Source organism: Dermochelys coriacea, chromosome 2 (assembly GCF_009764565.3).
Source record: "Dermochelys coriacea isolate rDerCor1 chromosome 2, rDerCor1.pri.v4, whole genome shotgun sequence".
In the NCBI taxonomy this organism is placed as follows: domain Eukaryota; kingdom Metazoa; phylum Chordata; order Testudines; family Dermochelyidae; genus Dermochelys; species Dermochelys coriacea.
Genome location: NC_050069.1, coordinates 57,905,424 through 57,928,333, shown reverse-complemented (window position 1 = coordinate 57,928,333; position 22,910 = coordinate 57,905,424). Strand labels below are relative to the sequence as shown.

At 42.3% G+C, this 22,910-nt stretch overlaps 1 protein-coding gene across 6 annotated transcripts in view; it reads right to left on the bottom strand.

The window, feature by feature from the left end:
• Positions 1–11,373: 11,373 nt before the first annotated feature.
• The window catches only part of UBE2W (ubiquitin conjugating enzyme E2 W), a 35,658-nt gene continuing 24,121 nt past the window's right edge, over positions 11,374–22,910 (bottom strand). For 3 of the 6 annotated variants that reach the window (XM_043507706.1, XM_043507710.1, XM_043507709.1), the window contains exons 5-7: positions 22,781–22,874; positions 20,515–20,565; positions 11,374–15,335 (exon numbers count right to left, since the gene is read on the bottom strand). In XM_043507706.1, coding sequence (XP_043363641.1) covers positions 15,322–15,335; positions 20,515–20,565; positions 22,781–22,874 — 159 coding nt within the window. In that variant the 3' untranslated portion in view covers positions 11,374–15,321. The remainder of the gene's footprint in view (positions 15,336–20,514; positions 20,566–22,780; positions 22,875–22,910) is intronic. The other 3 variants (XM_043507707.1, XM_038392135.2, XM_043507708.1) reach the window with 3 other exon arrangements.

Sequence of the window (22,910 nt, the reverse complement as noted above, 5' to 3'; positions counted from 1 at the left end):
GGGTTAGCTCTAGTGCCATCTGGTGTTGCACGCTCATAACGTCGGTATAAAGGGCGCTGCCGGCTCTGCCCTCCTTCAGTTTCTTCTTACCAACCACTTCTGAAGAGGGGACAGAGGGTGGGTTTTGGAATGAACATATGCAACATCTCAAAGAACAGTTACAGAAATGTTAACCACCATTTTTTCTTCTTCGAGTGCTTGCACTTGTCCATTCCAATGTAGGTGACTCAAAAGCAGTTCACCCAGAGGCAGGTTTGGAGATCAAGTACAGTCTGATTATAACACAGCCCGTTCAAAGCTGGCATTGTCTCTGGCCTGTTGAGTAATGGCATAGTGTGTGGTGAACTTATGAACCGATGACCAGGTTTCTGCCCTGCATATGGCCTGAACTATAACCTGTGCTAAAAAAAAAAAAAAAATTTGTGGAAGAGGCTTTAGACCTTGTAGAGTGAGCCATCAGATTAGCCAGGGGTGACGTGTTAGCGAGGGTGTAACATACACAATGAGGTTCTTTGTGCTGAAATGGGGAGACCTTTCATCCTTTGTGCTATTGCTATGAATAGCAAAGTGGATCTGCGGAATGGTTTTGTTCTTTGTACGTAGAAGGCCAAGGCACTCCATACACCCAATGAATGGAGTCACTGTTCCTCCCTGTTCATATGCGGTTTAGGGTACAACACTGGCAGAAAAACTGACTGCAATGGAACTGAGATACCACGTTCGGGAGGAACAACGGGTGCAGTCGCTACAGGACCTTGTCTTTGAAAAAGACCATGATGGTTTGATGGTTCCAAAGTGAGAGCTCGGATTGCTGAAACTTGTCTGGCTGACCTGATGGTCACCAGGAAGGCTACTTTCCAAGAGAGGTGCAAGTAGTAAGCAGGATGCCAGTGGTTCGAATGCGTGGTCCCATAAGCTTTGACTGGACCAGGTTTAGGTCCCATGGAGGGGTGGGATTTCTGACTTGGAGGTAAACCCTCTGTAGGCCCTTGAGAAACCTGACTACCATGTTGTGTGAACAGACAGAACAGAACATTTGTCGATCTTGGGCTGGAAAGCCAAGATGGTTGCTAGATGCATCTTAACAGAGGAAAGGGTTAGTCCTTACTGTCTTAATAAAAGCAGGAAGTCTAAAATGAGCTGCAGAGAAGACTACAGAGGTAGGACTCATCGTTGTGAGCATCAGATGGAGATCTTCCATCTTGCCAGGTAGGTAGCTCTGATAGATGGCTTTCTACTACCCATTAGGACCTCCCGGACATGCTCTGAGCAAAATTGCTCCTATGAATTCAGCCATGAGGCTGTCAGGTTCAGCAATGTGAGCTTCAGGTACAGTAGTTGACCGTGATTCCAGGATATTAAGTCCACGTGCAACAGGAGCTGCAAAGGTGTCTCCACAGAAATGCCCAGGAGGGTGGAGAACCAATGCTGCCTGGGCCATGCTGAGTCTATGAGATGACCTGTGCTCAGTCCTGCTTAATCTTCATCAGAACCTTATGAATCAGTGGGATAGGCAGGAAAGTGTAGTGCAGGTGCCTTGTCCACTGTAACAGGAACGCATCTCCAAGGGATCCCGGGCTGTGGCCTGAGGGAGCAAAACCAATGGCATTTCCTGTTGAATCGGATGGCAAACAGGTCTATCAGGGGAGTCACCCACCGTCAGAAGACGTCCCTTACAATGTCTGGACAGAGACCACTTGTGGTGAGAAGAGAAAGACTTGCTGAGGCGATCTACTAGCTAGTTCTGAGCCCCAGGAAGGTAGGATCCTTTGAGTGTGATGTCATGATCGATTCATAGTAATCGCATGCAGGATTACTTCCTGACATAGGGGGAAAAGAACATATACCACCCTGCCTGTTTACATAGAACATGGCCATCATATTGTCTATAAAGGACTGAAATAGATTTGCCAGTCAAGTGGGATAGAAATGTCTGGCATCCTAGATGTACTACCCTGAGTTCCTGGACATTGAGTGTGCAGGGAGAGTTCATCTTGGGTCCACAGGCCTTGGGTTCAGATGGGGCCCAAGTGGGCTCCCTAGCTGAGGGCTGATGCATTGCATACTAGAGATGGGGACAGGTGAGGTCTCAAGGCGGCTACTCCTGTGCATACCACGTGTCTGTCCAACTGCCACTGCAGTGAGACTAGAACCTGCCAGGACCATGAGAACCAAGTCCAGAAGATGCCAAGAGAGAGTAGACTGTGGCTAGCCAGGCCTGTAGAGGTCCGAGTTGTAGCCTTGAGTGCCATGCTACATATGTGCACAATGCCATGTGGCCCAGGAGGCTTAGGTCCTTTTGTGCGGTCATGATCTTTGGAGAGATTTTATCATGGACGCAATCACGAGGAACCAGTCGGGCGGAAGTAGAGATCTCGCTTACACCAAGTCTAGTACTGTCCCTATGAACTCTATCCTTTGGACGGGGATCAGAGTGAACTTCTGAAAATTCAGTAAGTCCAGTGCATTAAAGGTTGGTTGTATGAGTTGGATGTCAGCCTCAACTTGAGTTCTGGACCGGCCCCTGATCAGCCAGTCATCGAGATATGGGAACACATGGACTCCCTTTTTCCTTAGGAAGGCTACTACTACTGCCATACATTTCATGAAACCCTGCGAGGTGGCCGACAGGCCAAATGGGAGCACTGTGAACTGGTAGTGACTTTGGTTCACTACGAACCTCAGGAAACATCTGTAGCCAAGGAAGATCGAAATATGGAGGTAAATGTCCTTTAGATCAGGGCGGCAGAGTAATCCCCAGGATCCAGTGAGGGAATGATGAAGGCCAAAGAGACAACGTGGAACTTCAGGTTCTTGAGATACTGGTTGAGACCACAAGAGGGAAGTGGGAGGCGAGGTGGACAGGAATTGGATGGTGTAACCCAGTTCTATAGTGTTGAGGACACATCAGTCTGAAGTAATCTGGGTCCAGGCATCCAGGAAATAGTAAAGGTGGTTGGAAAACATGGGGGTAACAGGATCCAACATAGCAGGGATTGTGATGTCACCCTTGAGTGTCTCATCAAAACAAGTGTTTTGATAATCCAGAGAGTCTGGAAATTGGCTGCATAGGGCCTTTTGAGGATGACTGAGGTGGCGGCCTGGGCCTAAACCCTCTGTTCCTTCTCTATTGATCCTGCCTGATTGTTTGAGGGAAGTAACAGGTGGACTACTGCGGTCTATATTGTTTCCTTGTAGTTGCCAGTATATAGAGCCCATAGGATTTCAAAGTTGCCTTGGAATCCTTAACGCCCTGCTGCCTAGCATCCGTCTGTTCCGAGAAGAGCAACAATCCCTCAAAATGGAAGATCCTAGATGGTGTGCCCCAGGGATTGCAACCAGAAAGTCCGATGCATCACCACCACTGATCTGGCTGTGGAGTCATAGGTGTCCAGGGCTGCTTGTAGAGAAGCTCAGGGTACAGTTTTCCCTTCCTCAATAAGGGAGGAAAACTCCTATCTGGAGTCCTGGGGGAGAAGGTGCTTGAATTTAAGCAACAACTCCCACATACTAAAGTCATAGCACTTCAGGAGGACCTGCTGGTTTGCTATATGAAGTTGCAGGCCTCCTGAAGAGTAGGCCTTGAGTCCAAAGAGGTCCAGGTTTTTAGGGTCCCTTGGCTTGGGCATAGAGCTCAGTTGTCCCTGGCGCTCTCACTCACTAGCCGCTGCAACCACCAATGATCCAGGGAGAGGTGGGGTAAAGAGGAACTTGTCATACCCCTTAGCCAGAACCAGATATTTACACCCTGAGCATTTTTCCATTGCTGGAAAGGAAGCGGGGTTTGACACAGGGTCTTAAGATCCATGGTGGCATTGTGTAGTGGCAGAGCCACTCTGGGTAGACCCTCTGGTAACAGAATATCCAGAAGGTCATTTGTCCTCCTTAACCACCTCCGCTTGGACCCCTAGGTTTGAAGCTACCCGCTTCAGTAGGTCCCGATACGCCTTATGGTCATCTGGAGGTGGAGAGACTCCAGGTGTCAGTGTGGCCTCATTTGGAGAGGACAACAAGGAGGCTAGAACCAGATGGGGAGCCTCAACTGGTGCCTTGCCATGAGCAGGAGCCTGAGAGTCTTCTTCATGAAGAATGTTTGGTACTGGAGTCCGGTTCTAGGGTGCCTTTACATGGTACTGGGGGTGCTCTAGCCTCCAAGATGACCAAATCAGATAGTCTTAAAGGGATCCCTTCAAATGGTGGAAACCCCCATGAGTTCCAAAAAGGCCACTAGATGATGGTTGGGCCACAGGGGTACTGTGGCCAGACCCCCCGGAGGTGCCAACAAGCTCAGTGCCATAACAGAATGGGAGCAGTCAGGGGAGCAGCGTGGTTGACTGCTTTGATGGTGGGAATACGGTTCCCCCTCCAAGTCCTATGAGGGCAAAGAGGTGCACTGCAGAGACCAGAGCAATGCTATGCCACTGCGTGCCAGAGAAGGTCACGTAGGAGACATTGAGGCTGTCAGCACGGGTGTCCCCTTGGACAGCTGATGAGGTGCTGGCACCAATTCCCTGTCATTTGGGGCCACGAATTATGCCGAGTCCTGATCCTCCAGGGAGTCCAGTACTGGCAGGGTCATAAGATTTCTTGCAGCCACAAAAGCTTTTGGGGTCAAAGAGACTGAAAATTGACCACTATGCTGGTCTTGAGTGGACACTGTAGAACACTTCAGTGCTGGGGCTGTGGGGACCTAGTGATGCAGTGCTGGGGATGAAGAGCAGCCTGACAAGGGTCTCGTTCTCTGTCCCCTTTGTCACCAGAGATTGGCTCTTCTCTTGCTGTTTGCGGTGTTTCTTCTTAGTCACCAGCGAAGATGATCGGTGCTGAGGGACTCTTGTTGATGGAGGAGCGCGCTGAACCAAGGATGAGGTGCTCAGTGCTGAGTCCGAGCATGGCCTAAGGCTAGTCTTAAGGCTGCCTTCGTGAGGAGGACCTTCAGGCAAGTAGCATGGTCCTTCTAGATCTGGTGCTTGAATTCTTTACAAATTTGGCAGCAGTCTTTCCTATGAGCTTCCCCAAAGCACTTGAGGCAGCACTTGGGTTGTTGAAAAAGCACAGACTTGCTCCATGAAGCGCATGGCTTAAACCCTGGCAACGGAGGCATGTCAGCACCAGGACAAAGAAAAACTCTGCTATCTAACAGCAGGAGAGCATCTCATGTTGACTCAGCGCGGTGTAGACACTGCTGTAAGTTGACCTAAGTTATGTTGACTTCAGTTACATAGCTGAAGTAGTGTAGCTTAGGTCGACTTACAGCTTCAGTATAGACTAGCCGTTAATGTAAGTTTTCAAGTCTATATGGGGGGGTTTGACTTGACACATGAAGAAGGTGCACAAACCTCAGCTGACGAATGTACCTGGACTGAGTCAGTCTTGGATTCTGAGAAATGAAGCTGTCCAAGCAGTTTTTGTGCATGGTAAATTAAAGGGTCCATTTGGGTCTAATAACACCATATCACAAACCTTTTCTTCTTGGTGCTATAGATCCTTCCGGTAGTTTCTAGGACATAAAGAGAACATGAACCAACTATCCAGACATGATGCCAATGAATCTCTATTCTGTCAAGAACCAAGCTAACAGAGAGGCCTCCTGGGATGGGATAAAGAAAGGTGCCATGGTCCTGAGAGACTTAGCCTGATCAGCAAGAGTTCAAACCCTCTGTCTGGACAGTATGGGGTTACAATTAGGATCAAACTTTAGTCTCTCCTGAGTTTTGCCAGAACCTTTGCTAGCTGAGAGACGAGTGAAAAGGCATACAGAAGCCTCCTCTTGCTAATTTGGTCTTTACTCATTGCCAATAAACCTTGAAATAAGTAATGTCCCTCACTGGGGGACGATCTGATCTTCCATTTGCTGATCCAGAGATCCTTTCCAAAAATCCATTATGGATCAATAGTGTGTGCAACAGAACTCTCCTGTCAGGCATACAGCTACTACAAATGTCTTGTGGGTTAGAGCCTTCCTGACCCATCTGAACCAGGAACATCTTTTGAGATCTGCAAAGCATACAGGACCAAACTAATCTTCAGAAGTGTAGAATTACTGTTCCTGGAGAAACCACAGAGCTTGGATATGGAGCCCTTCCACATGGCTTCCTTATCCCAGGCTGGACACATCTGTGGTCACTGTCATTTGGATAAGTAGTGTTTGGAAGTACATTACTACCAGACTCTCTCTCAACTGCCTCCAGGCCAGGGAGGCCCAGAAGTCATTGTTACTCAGATGTGATGGAAGAATTCCTCTGTTGCTGCTTCTGCTGGGACCATAAGATCATGTGCAAACATGTTATAGGTAGTACAAAAAAGTTGCAGCCTTAAGGCCCATAGTATGGTCCAAAGTGTCAGTTACTAGCTTTTTTTTTTTTTCTGTAGACTACAAATGTCTTGGATCCTATCCTGAAGCAGGAAGGCTTTGAATCATTCTGTGTTTAGCAGACATATACTTCAAAATGTCTGCTGGAGAAAAATTAGGACTTCGGGTATTTTATCAGCCTTAGTGACAACTACATGCTGTTTAGCTTGGCCTCCTGTATAAGGCCACAGAACTTCCCCAAAATAATTCCTAGAGCACATCTTTTAGAAAAAACACCCAATCTTGATTGAAAAAGTGTCAGTGATGGAGAATCCACCACTACTCTTGGTAAGTTGTTCAACAGTTAAGTAGCCAGTTAAAAATTTACATCTTATTTCCAGTCTGAATTTGTCTAGCTTCAACAACTTCCAGCCGTTGGATTGTGTTATACATTTCTCTGCTAAACTGAAGAGCCCATTACTCAATATTTGTTCCCCATAACGGTACTCAGATTGTAATCATGTCACCCTTTACTCTTCTCTTTGTTAGACTAAACAGAGTTCCTTGAGTCTATCACTATAAAGGCATGTTTTCTAATCCTTGAATAATTCTCATGGCTCTTCTCTGAACCCTCTCCAATTTATATACACCTTCTTGAATTGTGGAAACCAGAACTGGACACAGTATTCCAGTAGTGGTTGCACCATAACCAAATACATAGGTTAAATAAACTTCTACTGAAGATTCCCAATTATGCATCCAAGGATTGAATTAGTCCTTTTGGCCACTACATCACACAGGGAGCTCATTTTCAGTTGATTATCCACCAGGACCCTCACATCTTTTTCAGAGTCATTGCTTTTAAGGATAGAGTCCCTCATTCTATAAGCTGGGACTATGTTCTTTGCTCCTAGATGCATACATTTAGATTTAGCGATACTAAAATGCATATTGTTTGCTTGAACTCAGCTTTCCAAGTGATCCAGTGGCCTGTCTTCATTATTTACCACTCCCCCAGTTTGTGTCATCTATTTTCTTCCGGGTTATTAATAAAAATGTTAAATAACGTAGAGCCAAGAACTGATTCCTGCAGGACCCTATCAGAAACAAACTCATTCGATGATGAACACATCTATTTGACGATATGGTTTGATTAAAGCAGGATCCTTGATGAACCAGTTGTCCAAGTACAAGAACATGTGCACTTCCAGCTTGCACAAGTAGATTAGAATTACCAAACATCTTGTGAAGACACGTGAATGGCTCCAAAAACATTGAATCGGTAGTGCTGTTCCCCGGTGAAAAATGTAAGATATAGTTGCCAAGCACTAGAACTGGGTGGTCAAAGTACGGCCCGCGGGACTGTCCTGCCTGGCCCCTGAGCTCCCGGCCAGGGAGGCTAGCCCCCAGCCCTTCCCCTGCTGTCCCCTCTCACCCACAGGAATGCTGCTGCGCAAGCAGCACGTCTTGCGCCTGCCCACCTTCCAGGCTTTCAATTAAGCCTGTCCTGCCACTGCAGCATGGTAAGGCTAAAGATAACGGTTAAGAGGTGCTGGATAAGGGGCAGGAGGCCCCGGGGGTCAGTCAGGGGACAGGGGGCAGTTGGATGGGGCGGAGGTTGGGGGGGGAGTGGTCAGGAGACAGGGAACAGGGGGGTTAGATGGGGGTGAGGTCTGGGGGGGAGTTAGGGACAGGGGTCCTTGGGGGGTTGGATAACGTTGAGGTCCCGGGGGGGGCCTGTCAGGGGGTGGGGCAGTCAGAGAACAGGGAGCGGGGGGGGTTGGATAACGTTGAGGTCCCGGGGGGGGCCTGTCAGGGAGTGGGGCAGTCAGAGGACAGGGAGCGGGGAGGTTGGATAACGTTGAGGTCCCGGGGGGTGCCTGTCAGGGGGTGGGGCAGTCAGAGGACAGGGAGCGGGGAGGTTGGATAACGTTGAGGTCCCGGGGGGCGGTCAGGGGACAAAGAGCGGTGGGGTTGGATGGGTCGAGGGTTCCGAGGGGGGGCAGTCAGGGGGAGGGGCCAGGCTGTTTGGGGAGGCACAGACTTCCCTACCTGGCCCTCCATACTGTTTCACAACCCTGATGTGGCCCTCGGGCCAAAAAGTTTGTCCACTCCTACACTAGAAGTATACCTGGGTCCACAGTCCAGAGCCAGTCACTTTACCAGATCAGGATGAAGACCAAATGATGAAGACTGGTATTGGATCAATTCCCTAAGAGGTGATGAGTCAGAGCCTTCCCAACTTCTAATAGAAAATATCAGGGAGGAAAAACCCCTCTACCCCTTTGAACAAGATCCCTGACAGAGGAGCCTGGACAGAGAGGATAGTGTGGCCAGTGTCTCATTTGTCCTTTGCAAAGAGGTCTTCACCTGCTCCCTAAACAAGTTCTCTCTGATGTCAAGTTGGTCCTTGAGTTTGCTCTGGTCCACCCCAGGTGCTTGCAATCAAGCAGACTTGCTGGCATCAACCCCCAAGACAGCAACACATATCACTGTTACCTGCTTTAAAGAATAACCATACCAGGCCAAAACTAGTTAGTTCATCACACTTCCCATGGGGAAGAGAATCTACCAGACTTGAGCCTTTCTTGCTCCACCTGACCTTTGGCCATGAAGGCTGGCAGTCCATGATATGAAGGATTGCAATCATGGACTGGCCAATACTTCATTGAAATGACTCCTAACATTGCAGCTAGAAAGTGCTCTTGGTCTTCCCTCTAGACATAGTGCCTTCATCAAACTATCAAGAGATCACAAGCAGCACCCTTTAGAAGGATGCATTTCTTCTGAACCACAACATTTATGCAAGGAGTCAACCACACATTCATCACCAGCCAGATGAAAGGGCACAACAATGCTACTTGACCAAAGATTCCTGTACCATGTACTTCATTTGTGCCAGCAACTGTTTAATTGAAAATCAGCCATCTGAAAGATTCTGTAAAAACTGAAGCTTCTCTCCTGGAATTACTGAGTTGGTGTTCCTCCAAGTATTGGGCATCTGAGTTGTCCCCGCAGCTCAGAGTCCAAAGAGCAGCCTTTATCACCAATCCTCAGTCTGACACCATTAAGTGGCTGGAGTCATCTATGGGGGTGCCAGGAACATCAAAAGCACACTGTGAAGCATCGACATTGGCCAACCCTGGAGGTGCTGTGGGCACCAGCACTGAGACTAGAACTTCCTCCACTAGAATGCTAAGACTCAGGGAACAAGTTTCAACTCAGCGCAAAAAGTGCTTCAACTTCACCAATACAGGACAAGAGGAATGAAGAAGGACGATATTGTTGACTTTGTGACAGCCTGACAGAAGACCAGGAGTGACTGAGACAAACAGTATACATGGAATCACCATCCTCCTCTCCACTTTTAGGACATGAACAGAGTAGGAGAAAAAAAGAGACCTTGCTACGGAGCTGGGAGCAGTCTGAGGCTTAAACAGCCTGGGGGCTGCCAACTCTTTCAGCACCTCCTGACTTAGCCTTTTTGTACAGAAGACCTGTCTCATCCGATGAGCTAGAGCTCAATATCAGTGACTTCGAACACCAGGTTCTGAGAACTTCAGGAAGCCTTCGGAGATGGAGGCCTCTCTGGGCTTAGTAGGGAAGCTCGATTTGCACCAATACAGACAATGACACAGACTCACAGAATTCAGTCTTGGCCAACTCTGACTTCCACTTTGATGGGTTTTGCCTCTCACAGCACTAAGGCCAGCCTTTTGCTGGACTAACAGGAATCTGCCTAAACGCATTGCCCACATTGTTGTGTTCAGGGCAATAGTTGCAGATGTATCTTATACCCCTTCACATTGTGGTTGACTTGACCATGTGGCAAATATGATTGCCAGTCTTGGACATTTTTTTAATGCACTGACAAGGTTTGAAGGTGCTGGATAGACATTCTCCCTCCACCAAGATCATATCTGAAATAAAAGGAGTAGGTGGGAAAGTACTGCGTCAAAGAAAGCAGCAGATCAGACAACACAAGCAGCAAGCCCAATTAAGCATGGAACAATAAGATATCAAGATGTCCAGCTTTGGTATCAGACACCTAAACTCAAGACAGCAGCACACAGAGAGTATTGGCAGCAATGCCAAGATTCCGGCCAATTCCCCCTTCCCATCTCCCACCTCCCTGAGAAATTGTCATGGTTTACCTGGGTCCCAGCATTACTTCAACCATCCCAGGTCATGGGGGCAACACTGGAATCCAGTTAAGAGCTGGAGTAAGGTGCAGTCTCCCAGAAAGCTCTTTCACCTACTGAAGTCAAGAATGAACCAACTATCTTTTGGAGGACAACATATACATACGGCTCCATCGTAAGTTGTCTCCATGACGGCTGTATCCTTTTCGATTGTCCTGAGATAGGTCATTCTTTGCCCTCCAAGCCTTCTCTTCCCTCCAAATAGAATCCAATTTAAGATGTACCTTGTGCTTCTACCATAGGGTAGCCTAATGAAATGACCAAACCACATCACCATCTGCATCCACTCATTGGGCCCACAGTCTGCTGACCCTTGCAGTGCAGCACTTCCACATTGATTACACAATCTCTCCAATGAATTTACAATATTCTTCTTAAACAACACCAGTGGAGTGCATTCAACTTCCTTTTGTGTACTTTCACCATCTGCCACATTTCTGAGGTGTACACTTGTGCTGGAAGGACAACAGAGTTGTACAATCTCATTTTAGTGTGTAGATACTCTTACTCTTCCAGATGTTTAACAAATAGGAAAATGATCTATTGCCTTTACCAATTCTTGCCTTCACTAACAAAGGGAATTGTTTTCCAAGGGAGCAGTTTCTCAATGTTTATTTTCAAATTACAGTGTTTTAAAATAATCTTGACCTATATGTTTATTTTAAAAAAGGAATACAACATAAAAAGCTCCAAAGATGTTTAATCCGCTATGGAAAATTAAACTAAAAATGCCCAGTAATCTGATGAATATCCTTTAGAATACAGAATAGAAGCTCATAACGGCAAGAAAAATAAAATGAAGAAAAATATGTAAGAGCACAAAATATAACTACTGCTATTGAAAAATCAAAATTAAAATATAGCAGCAGTAGCCAAACATTTTAAAATTTGTGACACTAAATTATTTATTTTGAGAGTTTAAAGCACATAATACCTTTAATCTCTTCCAATTTTACAAAGATATCCAAAATTCCTTTCCCTTAAAATTCCTATTGTAGGAGTTGTGGAAACATTAGGCTGCCACACGATTACACATCAACAACTAAGTGTACATACATATCAACCAAAGTCAATCTCTCTTCTCCTCCCATTGCTCAGTTTAATTAACTTTTGATCCTTACAAAAATGAGTTGTAGGAAAAGGGAGTTCAGATGTCATTTGGTTTCTATTTTAGAACACACAGTAAAGGTCACTTTAATGTACACTCATCTCAAATTTAACTATGTTGTGCTAGATTTTAAGAAAAGAAAGGTAAACACCAAAAAAATCTAAAATAATATTTGTCATCACTAATCACAAATATTGAAAAGACCTTACTTTTTACAGAATTTGTTTTTGGATACCAAGAGTTTTACCTTTTCCTCTGAAGTGGAAAATGAGTTTTCATGCCTTTCTGAAGTAGGAACCACACAAAAATATGAACAAATTTATTGATGTGATGCAATATAAATGTCTTCCCAGAACAGTCCAAAAATGTACTCTGAAGTAATATAATCTCTCTTCCCACGAAGTAAACAAAAGAGTCTACAGTATTCCTGCTCCCCATTCAGCATTTAAAGTGCTTGCCAAAAGGACACCAAAACAATTACATAAGTGTATATAAATATCTACGCAAACTAAAAAATAGCCCCAAAGCAGCATGATAATCTAATGGCTATTCTCCCTTCCATATTAAAGTATTCAAATGTAAAGAAAGTATTTCCTTAGGCCTTTACAATATATAGTTGAGGAGGAGAAGGTTAAGCACATCAATGTTATGTAAACTCATCTCGATTTCCATTGCATCATTTCGCAATCACTCTGACAGCTATGTCGGACAGCTAAATGAAGTACGGGAAATGCTTCCGTTCTTCACCATGTAGGGGTCACACTTATTTCCATTCAAGGGCACTGATCTATTTTAAAAATAAGTATTTATTGTGTTATGGTATAAACACACTAAACACAAAACAAATGTATAAACAATTTGAATATTGATGTAAAAGCAAAGCAAGGTAGTTTGGAGCAAATTCTGTTGCCACTTCATATGAGGAACTCCCACTGACAGACAAGAGTTCAACACACAGGGCAAAATTCACCCATGGGGAGGGCCACCACCACTTACATTAATGTAAACCCTATTTTGAGACAGCACAGCACTATCAGAGTAATTTCACTATTTTCAAGACTTAAGGGGTACACAGGCTTTGTGCTGGTCCTCTCTACAGGATGAATTTTATTTACCAAACAGCAACAGAATTCGGAATCCAAGACAGTTAACTTGTTATGCTTTCTCTTCTAATATACCTTGCTTTTTTGGTTTTAAATAAGAATATCCATGTTACTTTAACACGGTTTTCATATTTTCTTTTGTTTTAAACAGCAGCATAAATGAGGCCAGCTATTTGATTATTTACTTATTCATCTTTATGTTAATCCATACAATGGTGCTGATAGGTGAATCAAAGTATAATGCTAAACACTACAGCATGCATCTTTGATAAGATGCAGTACATTATAAAGCTTCCTCAAACCATTATATTATATTATCACAATCCACAGTATGAAATCAATTACATCAATCTTTAACATGATGCACTGTAACAATTCTTTCAGAGGCATTAAGTTGTGTCACAGTACCAATTCTTTACTGTGGATTAGCAAGTGAATATTTGACATGATCCATTATGTGAACCAACTGTGGGAAGAGAAATACATGGAATTCTGCAAGATACATCAATCAAATCAATCAGTAATACAGAGCAAGTATGTTAATAAGAAATAGATTAAATATTCATAAAAAGTTACTGCTCATGCATAGTAACAGTTTGCAGATACTGGATTGTTATGATTAACTTACATCTGCAAATTCATGCTAAATACAAGTTAGTGATAATTAGGAGCACAACTGTTTCAATTCTGAAAGTGATTTTTGGCTCTTAAAAACTGACAGATTTTTTTTTCCCCCTTTTAAAAAAAATGTTCATTGTGAAAGTATATGTACACCAAATTTATATTCACAACTACTTTTTACTGTTGAGTTTTAAAGGCCAAAAAGGGTTTCTAATATAATAGAAAAGATAGTATAGTAGCCCTACTTTACTGATAATATCCATAATTCAATGGCTGTACAAAGCTGATCCATTTGATTTCTACCCACCCTGAGTTCACCATTTACATTTTAAAATTTATATTTTAAACATTAGATAAACATACAGGTGTATGTACAAGGCTATACAATTTGTCAATTATACAGCAGTAAAAAAATATTTGAATATTTTTAGCCAATTTTTTGTTCTATTTTGTTTTTTTAAGTTTAGCTATTTCTGGTTATTATTTGAAAAATAAAGTAAATAGTTATTTGATTTAGACATTTGTTTATTGACTACTTTTTTTTTTTAAGGAGTCAACAATAAGGCAACAGTAAAAACAGCATTGTTATAGAAATGTTGCATATGTGTAAAGGTAGTAAGTTTATAAAAGACATCAGTGCTTCCTAAAAAGACATCCTAGTTGTAGTATCATAAAATTACACAGTGGTGAGAACAATTACCTATTTTTCAACAATTATTTCTCTGTAGAAAAAAAGTTAATCTAGCTGTAATTAAAGTTTTGTGAAGAAAAAGCTGGAAAAAAATTGTTATGCCTGTAGGACAAGCAAGTTAAGAAAATATACTTTTGTCTAAACTAAAATAAAAAGGTCCACACTTTTGTGTCAAAACATTAAGCCTCTGTCAAAAATGTATTTCTTTTTTTATAGTACAGGATTTCAAGATGATGCTTACAAGGTAAAGAAATAATTTACAAGAAAATATCTTCTGACAAAGCTTTTCAATCAAAATATTGTTTTGTGACATTCAAACATGACATACAACACAACAAAAACAGCAAACAAACAAAAATGTTATATGGATTGTTTTCAAACACATAAATAAATGAAATATTGTCTAGGCAGTAGGGCTCATGCTGATGGCTAGCAGGAAGTAACGGTGTGCAATCTACATAGAAAAAAGTTCTAATGTACAAATTACAGGCCCAATTGTGGACTGCAGCAAATTTAATTACATCACTGCCATCTTCTTGTATCTCCAAAAATAAGTTGATTAAGCCAGTCATACCCAATTATTACTCCTATCTGCTTTAGAGATACGAGTAACTACCATACAAAAAAGGTATTTGTATTTCACCATAGGGATAACATTGTACCTCTCTCCCAATGTCACTTGAAAACCTTCCATGTCAAAACAATTTGACAGCAGATAAACAATTTAATAAATATGATCTTATTACAGTCCTTTAACGAAGCATGTTAATTACACTGCTAGTTTTGTGATCACAGTGCACAGAATCCAAATATAAAAGAATGGGATGGTTTCAAAGTAATGTTGGATCCCTTGCTTATAATCCCAATATATCTGAAACTTTCCATAAGCCCTACCGTCCAATCAATTTATTTTGCAGCAGGATCAAAACTTTTCCTGGTATAACATCCATTGCCGGCAATGGATGCCATAAAACCGCCAAGGAGTTCAACTGTTATTGCACAATACATGAAGACCTGGATTTCTGCCAAAAGCTTAAAAATAAAAATAAATGGAATTTTTCTGACATTTCCAGACACCTGCATTAATACTGTATGACTAATAAAAGCATGTCAAGTTGCATGGACTGAACCAGCGATCAACATGCGCCCAGAATGCACACTAGTAAAAATGCAGTCAAAGGAAGTAGTCTTCATTGTCTATAGGTCACTTCCAGTCAAAGGTTAAAGTTCAAAGACTGAATGATCAAAGTGCTCATTTTCTCAGTAGGACAATCTTCTGCTTGGAGGATCACAAAGTGGCAACATCAACAGGTGTCATCTTTAAAACAAAAAAAGATTTATGGAAAACAAATATACATTCAAATCCCCATTTTCTGAGAGGTACAGATGCAGAAGCAATTCTTAGCATATATGTTACCACACAGGGGAAAGTACAACAAATGTTTAACACTGCTGTTTTAAGGAAATTGAATTCAGATTACAAAGCAAGATAAACTATGAAACTTTGCCCAGTGATACACAGTGACTTTAGGAAAAATGTGTTTATCAAAATTATGATTGATTAATGTTGGTATATACTAATCTAAGTACAAAAGACCGTTATTTTTCATATTAAATATTTTGTATTCAATATTTAACGATCCAGACAATCCATTGTAAACCTGAAATTAAAAATCTGTTTCCTCTCAGCATTTTGCCCCTTCACTGTACACACTACGCACCTTAGTTTTGATGCTTTGAACTTTTGATGACTAAAAAATGCACTTGAGAGATTAAAGAAATACATGGACTTTGCAAACAGGAGAAAAAATACTAGGGAGGCCACATTTTAAGCAAATCATACCGTCACCTATAACTGAGTTCACACTACAAGATTTTTCACCATTTATTTGAAAAAAGTTATTTGATAAACTGGATTACTCAAGAAGTGGCTTCCCGACTAATATTGTCAAGATATATTACAAAATTACATACAGTTGTGTGAGAAGGTGGTAAGTATAAACTTCAATAGAAGCATGCATTCAGCGAAGTGGGTATTCACCCACAAAAGTTTATGCTCCAATATGTCTGTTAGTCTATAAAGTGCCACAGGACTCTTTACCACTTCAACAGAAGGAGGAGAAGATTGCTATTCTCTGCCACCAATGAGAGTGTCTTAGGAACAACACAAAAACTGTAGTTGGTGTAATAAAGTTGACACTGTAAACCTAAAGTCTTTCACATACACTGAATTGATGGAAAAAAATTCTATGCAATTGCTCCCACACAGATTCCCTAGTAAAACACAATATTAATGGCAACACACTAACTTTCAGATGTGTTTCTTGTTTCCCAATATTCCAAAAGTCGTTGGAAGACTTTCAATATGTCCACAAAAATGGTTTAAGTTATAGAAAGTTGAATAAATTAAGCTTAAGGATGGATTTGTCTCAGAGGATATGTTTACATGTCAATAAAACAGTGCGTCACCTGACTTAGGCTCACGGCTCATCCAGCAAGATGAGATGATCCTAGAGCCCAAACTTCAGCTTGAGCCCAGATGCCTACACTGCAGTGTTATAGTCCTCCAAGCCCAAGTGAACTGATATGGGCCAGACACAGGTGTTTTACTGCAGCGTAGACATACTCTAAAGCACAATGGGGGAAAAAACCCATTCATACTCCAACGCAAATGCCAGTTTTGTCAGGTTTTTTTCCCCCTCCCATAGTCCCCAATGCTACTGCAGATACTTCTGCCTTTTAAAATCTCTTTCAAATCTCATTTTACAGTGGAGTTGTTCACCTTTTTTAGAGAACTGTGTAATGAATTGTCTTACGCAAATACATATGTCAAACAATGTTAGAGAAATGAATGTTATAAATGTAGTATTATAATAAGAATAAGAATATATAAAGGAATTTTGGCTTTTTGAATGCGTTTCTACTGATGCAGCATTTCAGAACTCAGTTAAAACTGCTTCAAGGTTGTGTAAACCATGACACTTGGGTTTTGTGTCTTATTTGTGAAACTTTTGGTCTATGTAAATAGCAAGAAGCAGGATTGATAAACTGGATTATCAATGAAGCAGAGTGACAAGAGGGCTCCAGGTGTGGCTCCTGCAACAAGACAAGCTAACAAGTAAAAGCTCAAGGCCATAAAAATAGATCAGTAAGAAGGATAACTGCTATTGTAAGATTTCAGAGTAGCAGCCATGTTAGTCTACATTTGCAAAAAGGAGTACTTGTGGCACCTTAGAGACTAACAAATTTATTTGAGCATAAGCTTTTGTGAGCTACAGCTCACTTCATCGGATGCATTCACTGGAAAATACAGCCATTTTCCACTGAATGCATCATGAAAGCTTATGCTCAAATAAATTTGTTAGTCTCTAAGGTGCCACAACTACTCCTTTTCTTTTTGCTATTGTAAGATAAGAACTGGATAGAGCCAGAGGCGGTGACAGCAGAGATTAGCTAGAAGTAGACAGATAAAAGTAAGTTTTCGCAGGATAATGCAAAAATGTATTAGTTCATTGTGATTTATGCATGAGAATATTTTAATTATATAGGTACACAGATGAGGTAACTTGGTAAACTGAGTCTGCACAATGTTATCGAACAAGGGATACAAGATAGTGATTAACAACAAGAGTGGAGAAGACATGCAGAAAACATACTAGAGATCTGAAAAGAATCTCTGTCCTCCGGAGAGGTAATTTGGCCATTTACTTTTCTTGCCTTACCTGTTTTTGCATGTATATCTAATTCTGAGGTAAGAATAGTATTGTCTTAAAATGTACATAATAAAGGCTACAACAAACTCTTCAAGCCTAAATTAAAAAAATGAGTGTTGACCTTATCAATATTTCTGTACACACTAAACTTAAAAAAATGTTTCTATTTTAAATTAAATATACTCCCCACTCCATCCTGACTGCAAGATGCTCTGTCCTTGATAAAAGTACATGAAAAGACGACTTCATAGCAACAGAAGGAGAGAAGAACTAAAATTCTTCATTTACAAGTTGGTCAGGATGCATTGGAGGTAAAGAGCGAATATCTGAACCATCTATAGATAGTCCTGTAAGGGTGTCAGGAAAAGCAGCAGCGATCAGCAACACTGGTTGGGGACAAACACCATCCTGCTTCTACAGGAGTCTGTGTCCTGCCTAGGTAGGCGAGGCTCATGAACACACATCAAACACCTTAAGTGACACTTTTCAGAGTAGCAGCCATGTTAGTCCGTATTTGCCAAAAGAAAAGGAGGACTTGTGGCACCTTAGAGACTAAAATTTATTTGAGCATGAGCTGTAGCTCACGAAAGCTTATGCTCAAATACATCTGTTAGTCTCTAAGGTGCCACAAGTACTCCTTTTCTTATTAAGTAACAGTTTTTTTGGAATCTGAGACAAAATCCCCAAAGAGTCACAATCAAATGGGGTGAAGGCAGATCTGAGAACAACCATATGCCTGTGTCACTATAAAGGCTCCCACTTAAGCATTATTCCCCGACTTGCATGGCTATGATCAGAATACCAACTACTTCTTGGAGAAGGGGAAAATGCTTTGTTCCCCTGCAACAGGGAGATGGAAAAATGGGACTGACTGCTTCCTCTTGCTTTGAAAAGGGCAGATCACAACAACTTCTTAAGAGTATATAACGCTGAGGACAGCTCTTCTGCAGAAGCAGGAAGATCAGCTCTCAAGCTAAGCTTCCCAACTTCCCACAATTCAGCACATCTTCAATCAAAGGAATTAGATTTCAAATTTGTTAGTCTCTAAGGTGCCACAAGTACTGCTTTTCTTTTTAGATTTTAAAAAAACTCCCCCTGCTGGTGCCATTGTCATATAGCAGCAGCAGAGGATTTTTAACTACAGTACATGCAATTAAGAAGAGGATAGCAAGGGCAATATAGGATACACCTGAGGAAATTCTGGACCAAAACATTAAACATTCTGTGCCAAAAAAAATAAAATTTCTGTACACGATATTCTAAAATTCTGCAAAAATCTGCATATTTTATTCATCAATAAATAATGTGGAGGCTCCAGCATAGTAGTGGGGAGCAAAGGCCACTGGCTGCACAGCGAAGGGAGATCACCCTGCAGCCCCGCAACTCTCACCGAGGGACACGGACTCAGCAGTGAGGTTGCACCTGACCCTGACACAGGCAAGGGCTGGGTCTGCCACAGAAACCTCCCAGGGCCCTGCCCCTCCATGACTGGTGCACCAAGATAGTAAATGAGAGGGACAGAGTCTCACACTTGCCCAGGTGTGGGGCAAGCAGGCTTAGCCTGGCAGGATCCAAGTGTGGAGGTGCATAGTGTGTGAGTGGGGGTGATCCAGGTGTGGGGCGAGAGAGTTGTGGGGGGGGGATCTGGGTCTGGGCAACTCAGTGGGGGGTAGAGGGGGGATCTGGACGTACAGGGGCTTGTTGGGGTGTTCTGACTGCACGGGGAATGGGAGTCTGCAGAGGGTCCAAGTGAAGGTGGTTGGGGCTCAGCAGGGGGGTGTTTGGGTATGGGGCTCAGCAACGGGGGGTCTGCATGTGAGGGGACTCAGCAAGGATGTCTGGGTGCTGGGGGGAGTGGAGGTCCGGGTGCAGCTGGTTGGGGCTCAGTGGGGTGGGGATGCAGGGGGATCATCAGGGTGGTGGGGCTTGTTGGGATGAGGGTTCAAGTGAGGGAGCTCAATAGGGGGGTGGTCTGGGTGCAGGGCAGGGGCTCAGTAGAGCTCTGGATGCAAGCGGTAGTGAAGACTGGTGGAGGTTGAGTACAGTGCAGGGGAGGTCTGGGTGCGGGAGGGGAGCTCGGGTGAGAGTCTGGGTGTAAGGGGAGTCCTGACACAGGGATTTGGTGGACATGGGAGCACCTCCCTGTACAGTGACCCCTCCTCCTGTGGCTGAAAATGGGGGAAGGAAGCGGGGGGGGGAGAGAGTAGGGTAACTTCCTGCAGCCAGGGAGGTTTCAGGGGCTGGGTCTGACTCAGCCCAGGCTGCTCCTTGCAGGGGAAGGAGAAGTCCTGTCTTCCCCTGCCCCCAGCCCAGCCAGGACTAGCAGCTGAGCCCAGTGCAGGGTAGGAGCCAGTAGCTGGGACATCCCCAGCCCCACTCCCCTCCTGTGGTGATTTACCTCTCTGACAACTGCTCCAGGGGCCCAAAATGACGCACTCATGCTGCTGAGAAGGGGCGCGTGACTGCTCTTGAGGCTTGCCTTTGCTTACCCATCTTTTTCTGCGAGGAAGCAAAGAAATCTGCAGGGAACATTAATTCTACACGTGCCCAGTTGCACAGACTTCCCCCAGGAGTAATAGGTTCTCTGGAAACCTGAATACCTCAAAGCACACTACGGTACATTTAGTAGTCAGTAGCAGGTTTCACATTGCCAGATAGTTCGCAGCAAGCTAGTGTGCTGTAAATTTACATCCTGGCTTGCTATGCAGTAACTCACCATATAGACAAGCTCTGAGACAAATTTAAAATTTAATAGTCCAGTATTGCTCCAGAATTGACACTTATTTTTAAAGAACTGAGCAAAGAGGAGACCATCACATCTTTGATAATTAGCAACTAGGAAAGGAAGTTAATATTGATTTAGGTGTTATATATGTGAAAACTTTCCAATTTCAGCAGCATGAGCCATTTTTTAAACAGACTTGTCCTTTCCTGACTGTAACCTTCCCAAGTCTGAGTTGATGTCCCTCTAGTTTTATCTACTATTACCCAGTTTTGTTCTCCAATTACTCGATTTTTCTGCCTTTCAAGCAGAAAAGAATGGCTGGAGAATTTTCCACTGTGTAAAGAACCATTTGATGACTAGTTGAATGGAAATAGAAGTTTAGCCACTATACAAACGCTAGTGATCAACTTTCAGAATCAGATAACCATGTTTATTTTTATATCTAGATTTTCACTCTCAAATCCAAATTTTCACACTCAAATCCAGACTTCAGCCCTAAATCCTAAAGAAGAATCTCATCTTCTCTGACACAAATTAAGATTAAAATTAGAGCAGATCTCATCACAAAATGAAAACTATTAAAGAAAAACTCTTAGCTGGTCTTCTTGGAAGATGACTACCAAGAGGAAATAAGATAATTAAGAAAAAAAAATCTTCTTTGTGTCAACTCCATCAAATCCTCTCGCTCTGTGCTCTGTTCAATGCCATATTTTCTTTCACATCATACACTAACATCTTCCTTTATGACATCCCTCCACTTCTACTTGGGTTGGCCTCATCTTTTTCCTTCTTGTTCTGTTCCTTACCCACATAGTTGTCAGAATTGCTTTTTACATGACCAAGCCACATGAGCCTGCACTCCCTCATTTTTTTGTTTATGGGCGTTACCTTTGAGTACTTCTCTTAATACATACATTCCTCACGTGTTCTTGGTTACACCACTCATCTCTCAACCTGACATTTCTGTGGAACAGATTGTTTACTCATGTTTCTTTGTTGCCCAACACTGAGGGCCATACATTAAAACTGAAAGTTTTATAGACTTTCCCTTTCAATCTTACTGCTTTCATGCTGTAACATATTACACCACTTATAGCTCTCCATTTGAGCCAGGCATTTATTATCTTAGCTCTAATTTTATCCTTCATTTCCCCAGATTCTGGAACCCACACACTTGAAACTTGGCATTTTTGGTATTGTATGCCCATCTAGTTTCAGGGATAATTCTTCAGTGCTCACATCCTCAAGAACAAAGTATTATATATTTCTCCAGAATTAACCAGAGCAACAGAAAAAACAACATGTTACAAGAGAAGAAAGGGGATGTGATTATTGAAATGTTCCTGAAACATCACATTAGCCTTGTGGATGACAGGATTTGCTATTCTTTAACTCTGGGCTCAATTTTTAAACTGAAAATAAAGTAATGTACCTGCAAATGATAAACAGATTAAAGTTACCTAAATATATATCAGTGCAGCTGATACTGTTCAATTCTCACTGGAAACAGAGTAATATCCTACGTCAAATTCTACTAGAAAAGAGTATTTACACTGAAAAATCTTAGGAACTCTAATTCTGAAAATCAGGGGAAAACCGCTCCAGGGTGCACTTTTGGGGGGGGGGGGGGGGGAAGAAGGGAGTTGCAGCAAGTCTTCCAATGCCAAGTAATGATAACCAGCCAAGATATTTATTCTTCAATAAAAATATCCATATACACTTATTTCAGAGAACATTGTATTAAATGTACTTTACCAACACATGATCTATTATATTTAATAGATCAGGGTTATCATATTAAAATAATTACATTCAATTACATAGAAAATCATTCTGGTTTTGCTAACCTCTTAGTATTCATCTAGAATTGCTATAGCTAAGATCTTTACTCAATTTGTTCCCAAACAACTTTAGAAGCACTAATCATCATACATCTTTTCTTTTTCATGTTTCTTACTTTCAGCTTCTTTTTATTTGTATCAGCAATTTCCAAAATCTGTAGCTCATAAAAATTCACAATGCGAGTAGAATCAAGCAATTATTCTGACTGATTTTCTCCACTCTAAAACTTCTATTTTACATCCTGATCTAGTCTACAAATATCCATTTAAGTTTGCATATTTAAAACCCTAATCAGTTTTCCTACTAAAATATAATTTATTCCTTTACAAAAATCTTTTATTTGGTGTCCTGGGAAAAGTTTTTATGTTCCAAATTTGCTAAGCTTAAGTGTTTAAAATTACTTAAAATCCTACTTTGTATTGTTACTTTTTTGCACTCAGCCTAGCAGTCCTCTGAAATGCCTACTCTAAATTAAATACTTACCATGATACCACCATTTTGTTTTCTTTGGATTTTTGTTACATGTTCTTACATAAAATGAATTATCTGGAGGTCGCCTCTGCAATAGAAAAAAAACCTAAAAATAATCAAATAATCAATACATCACTTACAG